The sequence below is a fragment of the Polyodon spathula genome, chromosome 2 (genome assembly GCF_017654505.1).
Source record: "Polyodon spathula isolate WHYD16114869_AA chromosome 2, ASM1765450v1, whole genome shotgun sequence".
In the NCBI taxonomy this organism is placed as follows: Eukaryota; Metazoa; Chordata; class Actinopteri; order Acipenseriformes; family Polyodontidae; genus Polyodon; species Polyodon spathula.
In genome coordinates, this window is record NC_054535.1 from 66,636,518 (window position 1) to 66,659,971 (window position 23,454).

At 37.3% G+C, this 23,454-nt stretch overlaps 1 protein-coding gene across 4 annotated transcripts in view; it reads right to left on the reverse strand.

The window, feature by feature from the left end:
• Positions 1-23,454, reverse strand: part of LOC121299229 (transducin-like enhancer protein 1) — a 64,571-nt gene that overhangs the window by 32,751 nt on the left and 8,366 nt on the right. For 2 of the 4 annotated variants that reach the window (XM_041226908.1, XM_041226900.1), the window contains exons 5-6: positions 17,532-17,594; positions 14,782-14,856 (exon numbers count right to left, since the gene is read on the reverse strand). In XM_041226908.1, the coding sequence (XP_041082842.1) occupies positions 14,782-14,856; positions 17,532-17,594 (138 nt within the window). Of the gene's footprint in view, positions 1-14,751; positions 14,857-17,531; positions 17,595-23,454 lie in introns of all 4 variants that reach the window. The other 2 variants (XM_041226891.1, XM_041226883.1) reach the window with 1 other exon arrangement.

Below are 23,454 nucleotides of genomic sequence, written 5' to 3' on the forward strand. Positions count from 1 at the left end.
ATCTGACTTTAGTAAGTGTTGTAATTCTAATTATTACACAAATCTTTTTGGCGAATCAGATCACTGAAAATTAAATGACAACCAATGAATTTAAAGAAAATAGTATGTCTAACAATTATCCGATTAAAAGCCTCCTACAGCTGCCATTCCTGCCCAATTCATGGTGGTATATGGACTTGGCATTGAGTAAAGTCTGGTGAAAGATGGATAGACCCAGCCCCTCTGAGCATCAATCACCAGTTTTAGAGCCTTAGAAATCGCTTTAATTCAGTGGTAATCTCACTGTAACTAATGGACATCATCCATCTTACAATGCTTTTACAACAGATTGTTACTGGAAATATGCTGGGCCGCCTAAAATTGAATTTACACAGTACCAAGAGACTTACTTGACGGGATCTGTCAGCTGATGAAAACTGGCACAAAAGTGCACTCTTGTCTACACCTAGCAGAGAGCCATGTTTTCCTACACTTGCCAAGTTTGCCATTAATATACTGGCTTTGCCACACAGTACTGCTGAATTAGAATTTGTTTTTTTTTTTCCTCTAAGTTGAAACTTCTAAAAACAGACTTAAGAAATTAACTGTCTACAGACATTCCGAAAAGAACTGACTACCAAGACTGCTGTTAAAAAACAGCACCAGCTTCAGCCCAAGGAAGCAAATGATCCACTCTGCAAATGTGTCCATGTGTGACCATAAGTAAATAAGACTTAATGAAATGTAAGTACACAAAACAAGCCTATTAAACAATGTATTTTATTGTTTCAATTTTTGTCAGTAAATAAGTTTCAGTAAAAAAAAAAAAAAAAAAAAAAAAAAAGACCACTATAAATCTGTCAGTAAAAACAAAAATGACAAGGTTGGCAACCCTGATTTGACTACATGACAATGTACAGGTATGTTTGTTTTATACAGATTTGTGTGGACTAGGGGACCTAGTACAGTTAGTGGACAAAAGTTTGAGCACCCTCCTATTTAGAAGTATCACTTTTTTTTTTTTTTTTAATTGGGTAACAAATCAACATATGGCATTCTTGTCCATATTCAAATGTTGCATATTTGTTCAGTAAAATCAAGAATGGCGATTATCAAGCTCCGTGGTGGGATTTGAAGTAGGCTTCAGGTTTTTCCAAATGTATTTTGAAATGTAATTGGCACACAGCCTTCAATTAAACTGTTTCTGTCAGATTCGGTCAGGTAGTTCAGTTCAGAGCAGTGCATGAAACTTTCATCATTATTAATACACTGGAATTCAGCACAACTGACAGTTTTGGATCAAAACTATACATAATCACTTAAATGAAAAGCACCTGTTGCAAATTGTAGAGCATAGATATTATTTTATTTATATATATATATATATATATATATATATATATATATATATATATATATTATAATATATATATATATACACACACATACACACACACACACACACATATATATAGATATATATATATATATATATATATATATATATATATATATATATATATATATATAAAAATAAAAAGACATAAATAAATACAACAAAAATAGGCTATTTGTTGTTATTTATACAATAAAAAGGTAGGTAGTTTGCCCTGTGGTGGGTTAATCTGGCCTCAGGGCCTGGTAGTATCAGATGTCACGTTTTAATAGGAAGACGCATGTTTACCATGACGAGTGTCTTTCAAAACTGCTCTTCTGAACCAATTATAGTGAAAAACAAGTGCATGATTTGTAATTGTGTATTTGCTACAACCACTTTTAGCAATATTTACTTCACTGACTAAGGATGAGCTTTAGACTTCCCAAAATCAAAATCATTTAACATGCAAACATCACCTTTTGCCAATTTTAGCTCAAAAGAAAATTGTGCTGAAGATCATTATGAAACTGAACTGATGTCTCTGTGAGAAAGTATTTTTAAAAAGGACAAAGAATTGTTGAAGTTCTAGATTTTACACAGAGAAAAAGAAGCCATTAAAATAGTTTTGGATACGTAATCACCTTCCTACAGTAACTCAGCTCCCTAACCTTTGTAAAACAAAAACAGAAGGACATACAACTGAAGAAAGCTGGTAGGGTTTTTTCAGTCCACTGGGCAAGCTCATTAGCCCTGGATTAAGAACTAGACACCTGCCATAAGAACTGTGCAGGCCGAGTAACAGGTCTGCTCCAACAACAATTACTATCATCGCTCAAAGAGCAAGAGCTGTGTCCAGCTTCAAGGCGGCAATGCATAAAGACCACACTGTTCAGTGCTGGCAATTACCACAGCCCTGATAAAAATAACTCCAAGAGGAAAGTGCCGCTTGTTAAAAAAAAAAAAAAAAAAAAAAAAAAAAGAAAAAAAAAACTGAAAACTACACTGTACAACTTGGCTAATTAGCCTTATTTAACTAGTTCAGCAACTTTACATAAATGCTAGCCTAGAATAACCAAGTAGTTTGTTACACTGGGGGGGGGGGGGGGGGGGGGGGGGGGGGGGGGGGGGGGGGGGGGGGGGGGGGGGTTGTTAATGCATCAGTTAGGATTGATATTTAAAAAAAAACAAACACACAACAAAAAAAAGTAGGGAAATGCAATGTTCTGGTTTTTAACCATAACTCTGCATTCCTCCCACCCCTTTACAAGCAGTGAAGGGGCAAGGCAACACAAGTAACCACAGACAGCCATCATCAGTTAAGATGAACATACAACTCTCTGCAGATAACACAAGAGACATCCATTTGCACTGCATAATGATGGAAATTTACAGAATGCATGAGTGTCCTATCTGCTAACATAGACCTAAAACACTGGAGAATACAGAACATACTTGTATTACAGCACAACATATACAGCCCAACTATGACGGTGAAACCATCCCTCCCATTAAACTGTATTCTATTGCTCATCCAATATGACACTCAATAACTCCTGGTTGATCTGTGTTGTAGGTGCTGCCCTCTCAAACTAACATGACACAGCACATTCCACCTCTCCCATGGTACTGAACATGCTCAGAACCAAAATTTCAAATCCCTATAATTCAGGAACATTTTAATGTTCTTTCACCAATCCAGAAAAAGGCACTATTTTGGGCCAGTCCCTTTCTACCCTAAAACTGTCCAAAGATACGGCCATGCCCTGCTTGAGTAATAAGGATTGCCTGGTTAGAACATAAAGTTTACAAAACGAGAGGAGGCCATTCGGCCCATCTTGCTTGTTTGGTTGTTAGTAGCTTATTGACCCCAGAATCTCATCAAGCAGCTTCTTGAAGGATCCCAGGGTGTCGGCTTCAACAACATTACAAGGGAGTTGTTTCCAAATCCTCACAATTCTCTGTAAAAAAGTGCCTCCTATTTTCTGTTCTGAATGTCCTTTTGTCTAATCTCCAATTGTGACCCCTGGTCCTTGTTTCTTTTTTCAGGTCGAAAAAGTCCCTTGGGTTACTATCGGCATGACTAAAGTCTGTGAGGAAGTTGCCTGGAGAATGAGATGTTCTGCTTTAACAATCAGCAGTCTAGTCCAGAGAAACCGTCTGTGAGGGACAGGCCATGTCCTGAAAGGCAGAGGGTCACCACACTGGCCCAGGACCATTACATCCAACTGATCCATCTGTAATTGTTTTCAGATTGCAGTGGCTACAGCATAAGACATTCCTGGAAGAAATAACTTTCGCATCAGCAGAATGACTGTAGCTCGCAGTCTGCATGAAAATGATTTGCATGCTCAGAGGCTGTTCAGGGGTAACATGTTGAGAGCGGAGAGATGAAAATTGTCATCTTCTGTGGGCTGGAAAACATCCGAGGTGGCAGCAGAGACAGTGGAGTATTTTATTCACTGATGAATGCCACTTTGCTCTTGACAGACCTGATAGAAGACAACATGTGTGGAGAAGTCGTGGTAAGAGTTATGCTGACTGTTGCTCTAGTCAAGCCAACCAGTGCGGCGGTGGAAGTGTGATGATGTGGGGAGGAATCTCCTTTAAAATAAGAATGCCTTTGGTGCAGATTGAGGCCAACCTTACTGCTCAGCGATACGTTGACAAAGGCCTTGAGGCAACAGTTTCCAATTCAATCCAAAGTGTCGATTTTCCAGCAGGACAATGCAAGACCACTCAGTGCTAGGATTACAGTTGCAGAATTTCAAGAAAACAATGTCAAGGTCTTGCCGTGGCAAGCTTTTTCTCCTGACCCGAGTCCAATAGAACATCTGTGGGAACAAATTGCCAGTGCCATCCACAGGAGACAACTGCGACCAGCCAACCTTCACCATCTGCACAGGAAGAGTGGCGGAACATCCCACAACAGGCTATCCAGTGGCTGATCAGGTCTATGCGTCAACATTGCCAGGGTTGTGTTATTGCTTTTGTGCATTATATATATAGATAGATAGATAGATAGATAGATAGATAGATATAGATATAGATATAGATATATATATATATATGAATACAGTGCCTATAGAAAGTATCCACCCCCTTGACATTTTTTCACATTTTGTTGTCAGTGCCTCAGGGTTTCATGCATTTAAATGAGGATTTTTTTCACCACAACATACTCCACACTGTTAAGGGGAATAGGTTTTAAAAATACAAAACTGAAAGATCATAATTGGATAAGTCTCCACCCCCTGAGTTATTAGTTGGTGGAAGCACCTTTGGCAGCAATTACAGCTGTGAGTCTGTTGGGATAGGTCTCTACCAATTTTACACACCTAGATTTGGCAATATTGGACCTTTCTTCTTTACAAAACTATTCAAGCTCTGTCAAGTTCCTTGTGGAGTGTTGGACAGCAATCTTCAAGTCATGTCACAAATTTTCGATTGAATTTAGGTCAGGGCTTTGACTGGGCCACTCAAGGACATTTACCTTTAAATTCCTTAGCCACTCCAGCATAGCTTTGGCTGTGTGCTTTGGGTCATTGTCATGCTGAAAGGTGAACTTCCATCCCAGTTTCATCTTTCTTGCAGAGGGCAGCAAGTTTTCCTCAAGGTCTTCTCTGTACTTTGCTCCATTCATTTTCCCTGCTATCCTGACAAGTGCCCCAGTCCCTGTTAATGAAAAACATTCTCATAACATGATGCTGCCACCACCATGTGTCACAGTAGGGATGGTGTTCTTTGGGTGATGCGCTGTGTTGGGTTTGCGCCAAACATTACGCTTTGCATTTAGGCCAAAAATTTCCATTTTAATTTAGTCAGACCACAAAACTTTTTGCCACATGGCTACAGAATCTCCCGAGTGTTTTTTTATTTATTTTTTTCCATACTTCAAAAACAGGATTCAAAGGTGGGCTTTCTTGACTAATGGCTTCCTTCTTGCCACCCTACCATACAGGCCAGATTTGTGGAGTGCTTGGGATATTGTTTTCACATGCATATTTTGACCAGTCTTGGCCATAAAAGCCTGTAGCTCTTGCAAAGTTGCCATTGGCCTCTTGGTAGCCTCTCTGATCAGTCTCCTTGCTCGGTCATCCAGTTTGTTGGGAAGGCCTGATCTAGGCAGGGTCTTGGTGGTGCCATACACTTTCCACTTCTTAATAATCATCTTGACCATGATCCAAGGGATATTCAAGGCCTTTGATATTTTTGTTTTTACACCCATCTCCTGATCTGTGCCTTTTAACAACTTTGTCCCAGAGTTCTTTTGAAAGCGTCTTGGTGCTCATGGTTGAGTCTTTGCTTAGAAATTCACCACCCAGCAGAGGGAACCTACAGGAACTGCTGAATTTATCCTGAAATCATGTGAATCACTACAATTTAACACAGATGGAGGCCACTTAATATGAAGGAGTTTGGTTTTTATATATATATATATATATATATATATATATATATATATATATATATATATATATATATATGTTGCCTTTTAGCCTGGAATTAAAATAGTGTTTTTTTTTTTTTCATTTATCTACACATCCTACCCCACAACTTCCAAGTGAAAAAAAAATATTCTAGAAAACTGCAGTTTTGAAGGTATGAGTCCTATGTACTGCAAATTGTACTAGCACGTATAGCTTTGTTAGGTATAGTATTAAAGCACGCTTACTGAATACAACACTGACCCAATATACTTTATTTTGCCATCATGCACCCAAGCATGTTGTTTTAAGCCTGTTTATAGACTTGCAAGAACAAACCAAATACTAAACTAATAAGAACAAACCCTTGAAACTTCACACAGTGCACAGAGAGAGAAGACAACATAACTTACTTTAATCTCTGGCAAATATCCTAATATTTTGTTTTCCCTCATCATTAGGGGTGTGAAGATTCATCGATTCACTGTGATATTTTTCTTGACGATACGATTATCGATCCAGTGACTCGATACCTCTGTATCGATACACTTTCTTTGTGTTTTTTTTTTTTTTTTTTTGTGTAAGTAAAATTGAATCTGCTAACATATCCATGAGCATACAATAATTTGGGTCTACACTGAAAATTAGAGAATATTATTTATTAGCACGTACTCTAGCAGCCTCCCCTACCAGTGTGTTAAGGGTGATTTTGTCAACAGCAGAGGCAGGTTATTAATGTTGATATGCTCATCGGGGTGATGGGGAAATTCGACCTGCTCTGGCCGTTTTAAAATCCAGTGTAGACTCGCCTTGTGTTCTTGATAAGTCATGCAGTGTATAAAATGTGTAAGGCTCAACCTTCAGGGCTCCAGACCTGGACTAAAATGGTTTCAAATGCAAAAAAAAAAAAAAAAAAAAAAAAAAAAAATTGTCAGTTTTTTAGGGGTTAGGCGCATTGGCGCCTGTGACACAACAAAGTAGCCTCACCCTATAAAAAGGAGTGTTTATATTTATGAATGCGCTATGACGCCCGTCTAAGGGGAAAAAAATGCCTATCACATGTTTTAATAAACTGAAGTGCGAGAAGGACGGTAACAACATTGAATACAAATGCTTGTAAGCGCAGATAGGTGCTGTATTAACATCAGCAGAATACGGTAACCCCAGTTTCATACGGAGACCAAACGTGTTTGAGTGTTGTGTATTTAGTATGTAAAATCGAAAATAGCAGAACCAACTCACAGCAATGTAAACTTGTTTTTACTGAAAAACAAAATTGTAACATGTAAATCATAAGAGCTGTCTGTTGCATGATAAGAAGCGCTGTGTTCAGAAGCGCTTACACTACCAAAATCTTCCGCAACACGTCCTGTTGGTCGCTGGTCGTGGAATATTTGTGCAAGTGTAAACGCACCTTCTGACAGTCTGTTGTATTGAGCATAGTAGTTCAATCATAACAACAACAACCACCACCACAGTTTTGAACTAATTTGCATGAACTACAAGATCCAGATCCCTGGTGTTATATTTACAGTTCAGTACCAAGACAGAAGTAGATAAGCAAGTATGACTATTAATAGGTTTTAAAAAAAAAAGTTAATGGTGAATGCAAAATTATTTTAAAACAAGTAAAATTACCTGTACTACTTACTATCATTTATCTTTGCAATTTTGACTTTACATACAGGGTGTCGTCTCCACTTTTTAAAAGGATTCGTTTTGAATAAACAATTAGCCAACCTACACTTACTAAATAGGTTGGACAGAAGGATTATAATAACACTAGTATAGCTCCACTATTAACATGCAAACAAATGGATTGGTAGGGTGTCAGCTGTACCAGTTCAAGCTCAAAACAAAATGATAATAGCAACTAATCTTTCATCGCCTATACGTTTACTGACAATATCCTTTATGAAATTTCTTTGGCGATCTTTCATGCTGCTAATGGTTCTCTAAACCGTCAAACACCTACTTCCCATCTTGGCTTAAACGCTAATGTGGTTTTAGTGCATGCACCCCTATAGTTCCTACCACTGGGTCAGGTCCCAAAACAATACAGACAGCTGCTGTCAAACTAGGCAAAGTTTACTTCGGCCACAGCTGCTGTTAGGAGGAGCAGACAAGCTCCCGCAGCCTCCTTACCCTGGGGAGACAGGTTGACACATTACATGTGCAATGAGGGGGAGCAAAGGTCTAGTAAATTGTCAACCCAATTTTACACTGCTTCAGTTTGTTAGGATGCATACAAACTCTTGCAAAATCAAGCATGTGCCAGGGCATGAAACCCATTGTACTCAAACATAATTACTGAATTCTTAAGACTGGAAATGACTAGTTAGAAAGAAAGGAAACAACGCTGCAAAATTAACAGAAATAAGGCGCCCTCAAGCAATTTAAATGTGTCTTGTTAGCTAGATTAAACAACGTATGTTACAGTAAATTACATATATACATACACATATATTATATATATATATATATATATATATATATATATATATATATATATATATATATATATATATATATATATATATATATATATATATATATATACACACACACACATACACACACACACACATTAAAAAATTATATACACATACACACACACTAATTGTATGCATGTATGTATGTATGTATGCGAGATGCACAGGATTCGTCCCAAATACCTATTTTGAGCCGGGTTTGGATTCGGCCGCATACTTAGGATTCATTAAACCGAATCCAAAATCAGCCCAGAGGCACATCCATTTTAATACAACCCGCCAATGTGTGCAGTTCTTCAAATAATTCTTCAAATAAAAGATATTGAACGTAATTCTGGTATTGAATGTAACTGTTGTATTTAATAACAAGAACACGTTTGATGGACTCGTCGCAGCTCTCAACTCCCTAAATTACTGGTGGCGCATGCACTAAACAGTCACACAGCTGCTGAATGCAAACATACCCCCGTATGCAACAGCACATTCACATCACACTTTTCATGGAGCAAAATTATGCAGTAAACCTGTAAAATATAGTAATGGTAAACCATTGTAGACTTTACTTTGTCTGTCAAACGTGTTCTAGAGATAATACAGAGATAAAAAAATAAATAAAATAATTGGTGTACAGAAATATATATTTTTTGTAACTTTACAACTGTCAGATGTGCAAGACATTGTTGAGGTAAATTAAAATTACATTATTGTAATGTGCCAATACAAGTTGAACCATTTGGGAACTGCTGTGTTTTATTAAAATAATTTGTAAACTATTTCGTAGCCTATTTGATAAGTGTTACACACATGGTGCATTTAAATCAACATGGGTTTTATTTTGCAGGGAGAGTCAGTCGTCATGGTAATTTTTCCTCACAGTTCAGATCAGGTGACACAGGTTGAAATGTCATTAAAGAAAATAGAGGATTATGGCAAAGATGCAGCTCTCCTTTCTTGTAAAGGTAAAGTAAACGGTTCTGTATTTTGACGTTTCTGTTGTTGGGGGGGGGGGGGGGGGGGTTTAGCTGTAAATTGTGTAAGTTTCAAACTGGAATCTTATTCAGGGATATACTTCCATCCAGTAATAAAAATACTATTAACTAAAAGGCTCCAAACTGTAGATTGTGCGCATCCCTTGTTCGTATCTGCCAGTCCGTTTTTCATTCAACAGTTTCCTTCAGTTTTCTCGACGATTCGGTACCCAGACAAATCTTGAGATGGATTCAGTATTCGGCCAAATCCCCAAAAAATTGGATTCGGTGCATCCCTATACATATTTCCAATGTCTTGACTTACTGTACCACTGCACAAATGCATTCTCCAGTATTGTTCATACATAATTCAAAAAGCCAAACTCAAAAAAATTAAACAGGGGTTTCTACAGATAGATTTATCTAATAAAACAAACTTCAAGGCCAAAGTTATTAAACATAAAAAATAAAAACACACCACAACAACTGAAACTATTGGAAGGACTTTACATTTCTTAATTGTTTTTCATGAGAATAGCTACATAGGTAACTGACTCAGGAAAAACCCTTTTACCAGCACCTGAACCCTACATTTATTCATGAAATTCAATAAAACCAAGTAGCAATACAAATCTGATAGACAAGGGGAATAAAAAGCCCACCCTCCCCCCCAAAAAAAAAGCCTGAATTGAAAGGGGCACACAAATGGGGCTGTATGTTTATGCAAGGTTAAGCTGCCAAAAACGTTAAGGCAGCATGAATAAAATTTAAGCCAAAAATCCACTGAAGCTGACCGATTCAGGGTGGAAAAAAAATAAGCTATTAAAAGAAAATGAAGGTCACCCTCCTAGTTTATTTCACTTAATTGACTACCAATAGCTTACCAAAGACAAACTGACAGCAGAGCTGCAGTTGAGAAACTGATGAAAAGGAAAGTTGAAGCCAAGGCCAATTCTTTTACCAGCACTAATTCCATATACACCACTCCCCTTCCCCAGATTAAATAAATAAATAAATAAATAAATAAATAAATAAATACCATCTCCAGCGGAGATGCAATTAAGCACAGATGGATTAACTGGTCCCTTTGTCCAAGCAAGTCACTGGTCTGTGCCAGCATTAATCTGTACAGCAGCATGTCTAATTTTCATTACAAAGTCTCTAAGCAAACTATAAAAAGACCAGCAGGGCATCTTTTCACAAGCAATTTACATAAATTGATAAATGAGTAATTTGAACTTGCTTAATGTCGTCAATAATGGAATATACATTTTTATGTGAAAAAATGATTTTAACTTTAACAACAGGTAAGCAGTAGGTTATTGGGTAGCGGATGCACAGTCCATTAAATTAATTTATAAGTTAATACATTGTGTGAAGGGTGTCTCTTATTGTATAACAGATGTCATCTCGCACAGTTTGGGCAAGAGAACCGTGAAGCTACACGAACGGTGCAAAATGATGACGTTTATACAATAAGAGACACACTTCACACAACATATTATCTTCATATAAATCATACACAAGGATTAGACACACATATCTTTAAAGTGAAAATAACTTATTTTCATTAAATATAACATTCAACCCCTCTCCTCGCCATTTTATTAATGGTTTGGTCCAGCATCGACCATACCTGATCTACAGTAGCTGACCTGTGCTGTATTTTCAGACTAGTTAAACGTGATGAAACTATTTATTATAAACAAACATACATCCTGTAAAGCTTGCACCACTAGTATTTAAGTGTGATGAAGTGTCGTTAGTAACTGAAGAGTTGAAACAGTCACTCCGATTTGGTGTAGGAAAGAGATTACTAGGCATCACTGTCGCAGCAGATGTCCTTTTTTTTTTTAGTGGAATTTGAAAAAGCCTTGGCTGTTCTGGGTGAAGTTTGGAAATGTACAGCTTAAAGTTTTTTACAGGACAATTTTTGAAATCTGGCTGCGAGTACACTTCTACAGTGGCTCTCAAAAGAATTCACCCCCCTTGGACTTTTCCACATTTTATTGTGTTACAACATGGAATCAAAATTGATTTAAAAAATGAGGAGTTTTTGCCACTGATCAACACATAAAAAAGTCCATAATGTCAAAGTGAAAAATAAAATCTACAAATTGTTCTAAAATTAATTACAAATATAAAACAGAAAATAGTTGATTGCATAAATATTCAACCCCTTTGCTATGACACACCTAAATAAGCTCTGGTGCAATCAATTGTCTTTAGAAGTCACATAATTAGTTGAATGGAGTCCACCTGTGTGCAATTAAGGTGTTTCACATGATTTCTGGTTAAATACACTTGTCTCTGGGAGGTCCCACAGTTGGTTAGTACATTTCCTAACAAAAACTACATCATGAAGATGAAGGAACAGTCAAAGCAAATCCGGAATAAGATCCTGAGCGCAATAAAGTCCATTATTAAGAAATGGAGAGAATATGGTACAACTGTGAATCTGTCTAGAACAGGCCGTCCTCAAAAACTGAGTATCTGGGCGAGAAGGGCACTAGTCAAGGAGGCCACCAAGAGGCCTATGGCAACTCTGAAGAAGTTAGTCTTCCACGGCTGAGCTGGGAGACCCTGTGCATACGACAATAGCCCGGGTGCTTCACAAAACTGGCCTTTACGGGAGAGTGGCAAAAAGAAAGCCATTGTTGGGTGAGTTTGCCAGAAGGCATGTGGGAGACTCTGAGACCAAGTGGAAGAAGATTCTATGGTCTGATGAGACCAAAATAGAGCTTTTTGGCCTCAACGCCAAGCGCTACGTTTGGCACAAACCTAACACCGCACATCATCCTCAGAACACCATCCCTACCGTGAAGCATGGTGGTGGCAGCATCATGCTATGGGGATGCTTCTCTGCATCAGGGCCTGAAAAGCTTGTAAAGATAGAACGCAAAATGGATGCAGCGAAGTACAGAGAAATCCTGGAGGAAGGAAGGAAGTCTGCAAGAGACCTGGGGCTTGGGAGAAGATTCATTTTCCAGTAGGACAATGACCCCAAACACAGCCAAAGCCACACGAGTGGCTTAAAAACAAAAAGGTCAATGTCCAGGAGTGGCCCAGTCAAAGCCCGGACCTCAATCCAATTCAGAATATGTGGAAAGAGTTGAAAATTGCTGTTCACCAGAGGTCCCCATCCAACTTGATGGAGCTTGAGCAATTTTGCAATTCTGCAATGCTAATGTTTAAGTGACATTCATGGCCAGTGCCATCAGTAAGCGCAACAAAGTTATTTTTACAGAGATTCGCTGTGCTTTTGTTTCCTCTTCTACAAAAGAAAAACTGTATCTCGAACCACACATTATAGAGCAAGTTAGCAGCTGTTTTTTTCACTCAAAGTTCTAGACAGATCCCGTTTCTTCAGATCTGTTCCTGAAATTAGCTTTTTATGATTTACATAATTTAAGCCACAACAAACTGCATGTTTAGCTTGTAGGTTTAGGTGTTTTTTCTTTTGGTCGCCACTCCCTCTAGTAAGCCAATATCCTCAGGTTTTAGTGTTAGAAAACAACGTACTTTGCTCTGTAGATGGTTTGGATATGATAAGTTGTCATATTTTCTCTGGAAGAGCTACTGCCCAGTTTATCCAAATTAAAGCAAAGGTCGAAGTTAATAACAGGTTTTTCCATTTTGCTATGTTTTTATTTAGAGCTTTATTTTTTAAAATACAGATAATTCTATACAATGGATGACATTTATACACAAGATAAGAAGTATAGGAATGTTTGGAAATGCTGCTCTGTGATTTGCCAATTTCTCACATGTGATTTATATTAAGACATACAAAAGGAAAAAAAAAAAACAAGTGACATCTAAAGTCAAAAAGTATTAAATGGTTAAAAAGAAGGGTGAAATCAGACAAAGTATCTTTCTTACAGTGAACGACTATAAAAATGTTCCCCTGCTTAAGCTTCCTACAAGGAAAACATTTTGTAATTTAACTGAAAGGCAACAGTATATTAGTACAAGATTAGATTCCCCCCCCCCCCCCCCCCCCCCGACTGTAAATGCTGCGACTTCTTGGCAGTGATAACGATTTTTTCACAATGGATACAGTACTGTTTTGTAACATGATAACTCATCAACATCAACCTTAAATGGCTTATTCATTCTTTTCAAAAGTGACTGGTCATCGTGCGAGTGTCTTGAGGCACACCGATTGGTTTATTAAATCTTTCCAGAACCGTCGTCATATCACAGACTCATTTCATATTCTGATTTCCACAAGTGCACCTCAATCGCTACAAAATGGCATGTACCCAAAACAGTGAAATGTACCCCTGTTTCTCTTGCTACACAAAGTTGGAAATTGTTCAAGCTCTTGAAAAAACCCTGAAAATGAGACAAGTCGCCAAACAATTGGCATTTCCACTTCTGGCGAGTTGCTTCACCATTTTATTAATTTATGTACATGTCTTGTATATTGCTGCTGCATTTTTTAACATGTGTAAGGGTGTTGTGTTAATTTAGTTTGACAGTTTATTAACATTAGTCTGTCTTACTTTAATACAGTTTTATTAACATACACTTGCTATTGCTTTTCTTTTACTTATTCAGTTAATGTAATATGTTGATGCACGTACATTATGAAAGCAATAAATATTTATTCATATTGTGTCTGGTGGCTAACTCCATCTTGAGAACATTTCAGCTATAAGAATACTTTGCTTGCTTTTATAAATAATTTTATTTAAAAAAAAAGTGAGAGAAATAGAAGTATTAGATTAATTTAGACAATACACAGAGATTACACTTCTACAGACAGAGAAAACATTTGCTGTAGTAGAAACGGAAATACTACCGAGCCTCCCAGCTAATGGTCTATTCATCAATTGTAACAAGTCTTTTTTTTTTTTTTTTTTTTTTTTTTTTTACTTGAGGAACCTATAAAGGCAGGTACACTGGCACCTGAGTTCTTACCCACAAACCCCAGCAATAAGAAATGGAAAACAGAGTAACAAGTATGATTTTTTTCAGTTAATGGGGCCTTAATAACGAGTCCTAATTGAAGTTGGAAACAAACTAAATTACCTGTACTGCTTCCTATCATTTGCCTTCTTAATTTCTACTTTACATACATAAATAGTTTGGACAGAAGGACTAATAAAACTAGTACGGCTCCATTATTAACATGCAAACTAATGCATTGCAGGGCATCAGCTGAACCAGTTTAAGCTCAAAACAAATGGTAATAGCAACTAATCTTCAAAACATGTGTATGTTTGCTGACAACATTCTAATTTTATTAAATTTCTTAGGAGAGCTTTCATGCTGCCGATAGCTCTCCAGACTATCAAACATCTACTTCTCATATTGAATTAAATGCTACTGTGGTTTTAGTGCATGCACCCCTATTATTCCTACCACTGGGTAAGGTCCCCGAACAATACTGAATGCTGCTACTAAACTGGGCATGGTCAACTTTGGCTACAGCTGCTGCTAGGAAGGGCACCTGAGTTTTTACCCACAAACCCCAGCAATAGGAAAGAGAAAGTTGTACACACTGTAGGAGGTAGACCTGGAAGGCCACGTACCCCGATGACGGCGTTCAGTTCTGCCATGGTTACTTGCTTGGCTCGCTCCACTGCTTGTGCAACTTGTTGTTGGTGCTAAAACAAATAAAAAACAGATTAGATAATTTGCATGCATAGTAAGTTTACATATCCCAATGGAAAATTTCTAAATTTCTAGAAATTTCTCAAACAAATTATAGGAAAAATTGTAGCAAAAGTTTTGCTTTTGGGGAAAAAAAGTTTCAAGAAATAGATGTCTACAAGTATTCATAAGTATTCATACCCCAACAAGGAAAATGAAATTAATAGCTAGTTGAGGCACCTTTAGCAATAACCTCTTTTAAACGATTAGGATATTTGTCAATGAGCTTTTGGCAGGATTCTTGACCATTCTTCAAATGCAAAATTGTTCCAGTTCATTCAAATTCCAAGGACTTCTCTTGTCACAGCCTTCAATTCATAGCAAAGATTCTCAAATCGGATTTAGATTGGGACTTTGACTAGGCCATTACACAACCTTGATTTTATTCTTGTTTAACCATTCTGAAGTACATTTTCATGTGTACTTTGGATTGTTGTCATGCTGGAATATCCAATTGCGCTTTAAACCAAGTTTTGTAAAAGAGGGTTTCAGATGATTGACCAATATCTTGTGGTATGCTAGGGTATGCATTTTACCATGTAGTGGAACTAAATGTCATGTGCTTTTAGAGGAAAAACAGCCCCATAGAAAGATATTACCACCTTGACAGTAAGTATGGTGTTCTTTTCTTTATACACGTACTATCAGCATGACCAAATAGCTCAATTTTTGTTTCATCACTCTGCAAAACCTCTGACCAGAACTTGTATCCACCATTCAAATGCCACTTTGCAAACTAAGCGATTGTCCTTGCAACATTTTCTTGAATGGCTTTTTCCTTGGCCTGCGACCATTGAAACCTTCGCCATGCAATACTCTATCATTGGTTGAAATGGAAACCCCAGTCCCTCTTGCAACCAGTTCACTTTGAATATCTTTGGCAGTCAATCTCGGATTGTTATTAATCTTCCTCACGTTTCTTCTACTTCTTGGTGAAACAGTATTCTTTCTTCCAAACCGAGGGAGCATTGTGACAGTATCATGAGTCGTGTACTTCTTAATAATAGAAACAATACTTGAAATTGGGATACCCAAATGCTTGAAAATCTTCTTGTATCCTTTTCTAGCTTTATGACAACAAATAATTCTCCCCAAGGTCTTCAGATAGCTCTATACTTCAACCCCCCCCCCCACCCCCCAATATTGACTTATTGGTAACGACAGCAATTGTCCTATGCCTAACCCTTTTATATTCTAAGAATATTCAACTACAATCCAGCATTTTGTAGAATTAGGTTCTGCATTATCATATCGAAATTTCTAGCTCCTCGTAAACAATACCATCATAGCATCAAAGGGTTATAAATACTTTTCAAGTAGCATTTTTGTAATTTGCAAAAAAAAAAAAAAGAAAGAAATTTCCTCATCTACAAAAGCAAAAAAACTTTTGCTACAAAATATTTCTCCTATAATTAATTGTTTGAGAAATTCCAATGGTGTATGTAAAACATTTGACTACAACTGTGTAATTTATATATAGTTATATAACACACACAAGATGATTTCTCATTTGGCATCTGTTTAGTATTTGGTTTGTTCTTACAATTAGCATCTACTAGACGTGCACAATTCTCTACGCAAAATAAAAGGAAACCCCCCCATAACACTATCATGATGTATAAGAAAACTCCTTAGGCAGGAAGATAAACTAAAGAAGCTAAATGAAATGACAAATGTTTAATTAAAACTCACTGATGAATGCCAGTTAGATGCCTTTTTTTTTTTTTTTTTACTGCTTTGTAGGTCAAATATACCTCCCAGTCCTGTTACACTAATCAGCAGGGGTCAATTGCAACGAACTTGGGAATTAAGAAAAAAAGGTCTCCACACACCAGACGCGATGCAATTTTCAAATTGGCGACGAGACACTTTCACAGAGACATGACCAGACACATCAAAAGCGACACAGAGGCGATGCAACAGGTTTGAAAACTGCCATTTAGTTTTGCACTCATTTTAATATCCATCCACAATATAGTATTTAACTAGCGTTCGTTAGCATTACAAATAGGATATAAGGTGTAATTACAAGCATTGTGACAGAATATATGGAAGTTGTATTTATTTATTTATTTATTTGTTCTAAATATAGGCCTAGGCTATAATTTGAATAAGAATGAAACTACTTTGGCAAACACTGACTTCAAATCATTTAATTTAATATTTGAAATAGTTCAGTTCCATAAATGTTGGCAAAATATTTTGAGATTCTTCAAATTTGTTTTAGGAGTTACTACAATACCACAACTTTAGTATAAAGACAATGCCGGACTAAGTTAGGATAGTGTTTTAGTATCCTCTAGGAGTAGAACCATAGTAATGTTGGGTTTGCTGCAATTGAGAACATGTTTAGTACACAGCTGGGGGCTATCTGGAGCTGCTTAGGTAATTGCAATTAGTATTAAGTTCCATACTAGTTTAGTACCATCCTCTGTACCAACCACGGGATCATCCGTTAGTACATTCATTTCATTTTGCTGCAATTGACCCCAGGAGCCTTGTATTGCGGCAATGGCATCAGATGCTCCCCACTCATGTGACGTAATACAAATCCTGATCCACCCCCCCACTACTATAATAAATTAAAAAAGGCACTATTACACATTAACAGGTGAGCAGATTTACTTACTTCTTGAGACAGAAACGGGATGACCTGTGCACAAATAGTATTCAGCCTCTTCGCAATTTCTGTCTGTCAAGAAAAAGAAAATAGTCAGTCAACAAAACAAAGCATAAAGATGTGTTATGTTAAGTAAACCATTTATTATCCCAATCAAAAGATGCTTACATGTTTGTTTTAAAAAAAATAAATAAATAAAGACACACTGAGGCATCGATTCACTGAAATTCAGAAGAGTGACACCACCCAAGAAAGTAAAGTCTAGTTATCTGTAGTCAGTGGTGCCCAGGATTACAAGCTAAATGATATTTTCCCTTTTAAAAAAAGTTATACTGTACTCCAATACTCAAAACAGCAATTTAAGGTTTGATAATGTAGGGGGTACTTTACAACTTCCATCCTCCCCGGGCATGTTAATCACAATTATAACAGTATACTTCTTTTTACTTGTGCTAACTGTAAGACACATGCAATAAACCTCTTAAAGACCTACATTAATACTTCTCAAACATTAGTTCATTAGCTACAGTGCTCAACTTTAACGGATACAGATATAAAATGCATAGAATGGTCACAGTTGTAACCAGCAGCACATGCACAGAGCTTTAAACAGATTACAGTATGTGGGTTCTCAGTATCCAGCTTTTGTGGTTCGCTGATCAAGCATAGAGTTAGGTACTTAAAAGACAGCAGATGCAATGTTCAGTGCATGTCAGATTTATGGAGCAGCACCAAAGCCACCTTCTTAATTCTGCTTCCATTACTTTACTTGACCCATGAACATCAATTCGCCTCCTCCTCCATAACATAAGGTGCACCGGTTGCCATGAACTGACGAAAGATGTATTTTTCTATTTCGCGTTGCTTATTAAAAATCTCTTAAGAGTTACTCTCCACAAGTATCTGCATTGATTCTCCATCTGTGTGAACAGCCATGGTGCACCGATTGATGGACTTCAAGTGTACTGCATTTAAAACAAGGGGGGGGGGGGGGGGGGGGGGGGGGGGCGGTGAAAGATAAACTTGCGTTGAAAGAAGCTTGGCAGGGCCTGGCTACACTAATTGAGCTTTCTATTTAGCTCTCTGGCAAGGCAGATTGCGGGCTGAACCTCCAGGAGAAAGCTCTTGCATCTGCCTGGCAGCTCTTACCAGAGCATCTCAAGTGCCCTTAATTGTTTATGTTCCTAATGCAGAGCCTCTTGAATGTTTGCATTCATTTTTAATAGCAGGCTTAAAAGCAGGGCCTATCAAAGACTGACAAAGCAATTTCATTTATCAGTTCTTGCTACAGCAATGGCCTTTTGATTTATTTGCAAATGACAAGCTTGGCAGGCCCCCGACTTAAGTGCTTTCCTCCTTTCTGAAGCATCATTAAAATTAACACAAAGAAATTCTGCTGCGTTTTGCATGATTAAGTAGTACATGTGATGCTTTCTACCTTTATTTTTATTATTGCTTTGTTGGCTGCAATATGTTTCCAATTAAAAACTAAACACTTTAATGAACCAACATTATATATCACATTTGATGTTATGTATAGTTCGTGCATAATTCATCCATATCTTACATCTTCGACAGCCTAGTAACTTAAAAGTATAAAACAAAATCTGCCTCAGTTTTATACAGATAGCTTGGGCTACAGAAGTCATACAAAACTGAGTAAGGGAAAAAAAAAAAGTTAGTACATGGGGTCCAGATTACCCAAAGAAAGGGTTACTAGAACTTGCATATAAAAATGTAGCAATTAAATAAATGGCCACAACACCGTAAGCATATACAGAAAAGCATGGTTGGGTGACAGAAAAAAGAATAGAAAACAGTATTCTTCTCTGGATTAAAAAAGACAAACTTCCTACCATAAATATTATAGAATAATAAGACTTACATTAATTCAACACAACATGAGCAAAGGGAGTGGGGGGGTTATTAAAATAAATATAAAACTTATTTCCTTTATTAAAAAAGGGAAGGATGTGTCACTGAAACTTTATAGCAGTAGCACTTCATACACGTCAAGCTTACATTCCATTCACCTAAGTGCCACTGTCAAATGTTCCTATTCCCATGCACATTAAGATTATATTTCATTGCTTAAAATGTAATTTGTTCCAACTTGTCTCCATGGCAACGCTAGCTAACCCTGCAAAGTATTTGGGTAACTGGATATCTTATCTTTCAGTAGCTCTCAAAAATCAAATGATTCTTCTAGAATAGTAGCAGCCAATCAAAATTTACTGGCCTCTCAAGTAATAGCTGTTGAAAAGTAGGCACATACATCTCAGCTTTACAGCCACATTAACTTGTAGGTGACATCACTAGAAAAAATCATCCTTTCCAAATGTATTTCAGATATTCACTGGTTATGGCAAATTCTTAAAATAATAATAAAAAAATCCTTTGGTACAGCTGGCACAAATGGTTGACTGCCACCCCCCTGCCACCCAAAAAAATGTCAGATATATCGAGCAACATGGACTGAAAGCAGCAGCAATTCAGCAGGCAGTGTAAACAATCCTCCTGCGGCTGCGAATTGTGCTGAACCTCAGCCAACTGGCAAGAGCAAAGCAGTCATCAAAGACACTGGGACTCAGTCCTTCACATCTTTAGCATGTCAGGACCCTCCTTCAAAATCAACAGGATCTTGCTGGGCTTCCAACTACTGATGTGCTCATCTTACAGTATATTAAAGTGCAAGCAGAACAAAGCCCCACAACAAGCCATTATTCTACAATAACCAATTCTACCCAATGAAAAATTGCAGACCTTTCACTTTAATTCAACTTGATCACAGAGAACACATATGGGTGAAACTGTTCGCGACGATCATTACAAACACACATTTAGGAGTTTTCCAAACTTTGGAAACTATGCCACAACCTCTGTACAGTATATGAGGATTGTTCCAGCTATGATAACCACAACAGAATTGAAACCAAATGCAGTTATAAAAAAGGTAGTTATTGATTCATTAGCACTGTGACGGACGTTACTCAGAACACAGATTGTTGTAACAGTCAATTGAAAGCTAGAATTCTGTGAATTGGCTGCTTGTAAAATTATCAAAATCAGATTTATTACCTCTGAATGAAAATTAAAAAAATTCTACAGCAAAAAAAAAAAAACACCACATAAATGTTTTTAAAAGCTGACATTTACTCTTGGCCAAAAAGATGGGGTTAGCAACTGCCTCTCCACATAAATAGCACACACACACCAACCACATAAAGTAGAGCACTTCTGGCAGAAAAAAAAAACACATTTGCCCACTGGACTAACTAGCCTCTGTTTGGTTGGCTCGATGTCTGCTGCTGGAATATAAATTCCATTTATGCTGTCTGTCACTTGTTAAGCACACTCAGCAAATGCAATGGCACTGTTCGCCATAGCTTGCTTTGCCAAAACTGCAGTCCATACTGCAGTAAACACAGCCCCCAACCCCATCAACTGCAGCCTTTCCATGACTACTTGCAAAGACGTTCCAGCCCAGGTGTTCAGCTGCACTCATCCTTGATTAATGTTGTTTACACAATTTTATTTTTGCTTAAATTGATGCGGCACCACCGGAGGAAAAGGGTCCTGGTGTGCATTTCTGGAGATCTTTAATAATCGCAGTAAAACATCGAGACTGCATATTTGTTGTGTAGAAGGTAAATTACTGATGGAAGAATATGCAATGGTGGTACAGGGACCCATCCATGCAACAGCTATGTACAGTCACCTGCTTATGACAGACGTATGCACTCTGAATTTCATTCTGGTACCTAGCGGTATCATTTTCTGCAAAGTCCACCTGTACAACAGCAGAGCAGCCATTTGTTTTTGCTGTTCAAAGTGCTTACTCATTACATCTTTGGTAAATTAATGAACAAGGAAACATGGCAAGGACTCCAAGATCTCAGGTAAGGTCAGCCAAAGTTCCACTCTTAACAACCTTTGACATTCTGGAATGGCCACTAGTTTCTTCCTGGATTGGTTGCCATGCATGTTTCACACTCTAATGAAAATGTACTGTCCAGTATCTGGAAAGTCTTGCAGATATCACACCAAACTTACACTTCATACTCCCGTCACAAACAATGTTCTCAATCAATGCTGATGACTGAACATTTTGGGTGATGGTTTGCAACATGAGATTTATATTTTCATGATAATGACAGACACGTGTCGTGGGGAGCTCTGATATTGAAGCACATATTTAGGTTGAATCTCCTGGAATGTTTTCACTGTCCCAGCCACATTTTTTTTTCTCTATATTTTAACACTCATTTGGGTTTGCCTTACTCTCTGCCTAGGCTCCTTGCAATTGGTTTCATTCTTCACTTGTCAATAGCCACAATATTCTCAGGTACCTTCGGTGAATCAGGTTCTGCTAAATGCAGAGTACAGAAGGAAGCCAAGTACATAGCTATGTAAAACAACTGATGTTCGGTGAAAATGTATTACATTTACTAAAATAAAAATGCTTTTAAAAAGACCAAATTACATTGGACTTATTTATGTTTTTATTTTTTAAAGATTCTATTGATTTTTTTTTTTTTTTTTTTTTGTATTACTATGCAGCTGCTATAACATTGTTACCTTTATTAAAAATGTGCACGGATTAATCTACCGATTAATCAACGAATGGCCATAAATTAACCGATCAAAATGTTTTCAATTGAGAGCTCCAATTATAACACTTTCCATCTCCTATCCAAGGAAGACTTTGTTATGAAGTTAAATTATCAGTTGTAAAAATAAAAAGTGCCTTGGAACAACTGTTACTAAAATAAAGACAAACTTGAATATAATGTCAGCAATAGTACAAAAATAAAAACATGGATGACTTCAGATTACTAAACAGTAGAATAGTCTTTGTGAGAAGCTCATGAGCCATGGTTTCAAATGCCCTCTCATTATCCCGATCCTGCTTTTATTGCTTTATGGCCCTCGGGGAGAAGAACTTTTGGATTGACTGCACAGTTGAGCTACAGCTACATGAACAGCATCTAAGGAGCAGGAAGTCTGTCTATGCACCTCCACCACCTTCAACAGCTCTCAGTAATCCATAGGGGCTTTCATGTGCCACACAGAAACAAAAGCTATATTTAGTTCAAGACAATTTCTACACAGCCATCATCAATACCCTGCAGCAGCAGACAGAGAGAGAGAGAGAGAGAGAGAGAGAGAGAGAGAGACAGACAAACAACATTCCTTTATAATTCAAAAATCCATACCATCATTACCCTTGCGAACTGCTAAACAAGCAGTATTGGCAATTCACTTGTACTCTGCAATATATTTACTGCAAATCCCCATGGTTCTGTTCCTAATGCCATTTTCTATTGTGTCTGGTCTTGTCAATACACTGAATGGCCATCTTTCAGATAAAGCTAGAACAAGTGACTGTTTACCCAAGGCACCGATAGGATATAAAAGTAGCCTAAACTTTGACAGCTAAGAATCCAGGGTTCCTGCCTTTATTAAGCCCTATTTAATTAACACTGTTTTCACTTCATAAAACACCAAATCTGTCAGCCACTGCTGCAAGATACAGTAACTTGCATTACACTAACAACTAAATTTCAGGTGAACTAAACCTAGTTAGTTTAAAATGTTCTACTCAATGTATCATGCAATATATTGGAAGATCAATTTACTTTAGACACCCATTTAGCAATACAAAAGTAAAATAATTTATATAAAAAAAATTGAAAAACCCACACACATTTGCAAAAAAAAAAAAAAAAAAAAAAAAAAAACTTTTGGGAATGGCTAAGGACTGACATGTTTGGACCTGCCCAAGAACCTCTGACCCCAAATTAGAGGACCTCTGTATGGTTTAAAAAAAAGCAAGGTTGATCTAATACTATATTTGCGTCAGCTACTTGATTAAAAAATATTAAGATTATTTTTCAGGTATTATCATTCAGTCAATTTTTTGTCAGATTAT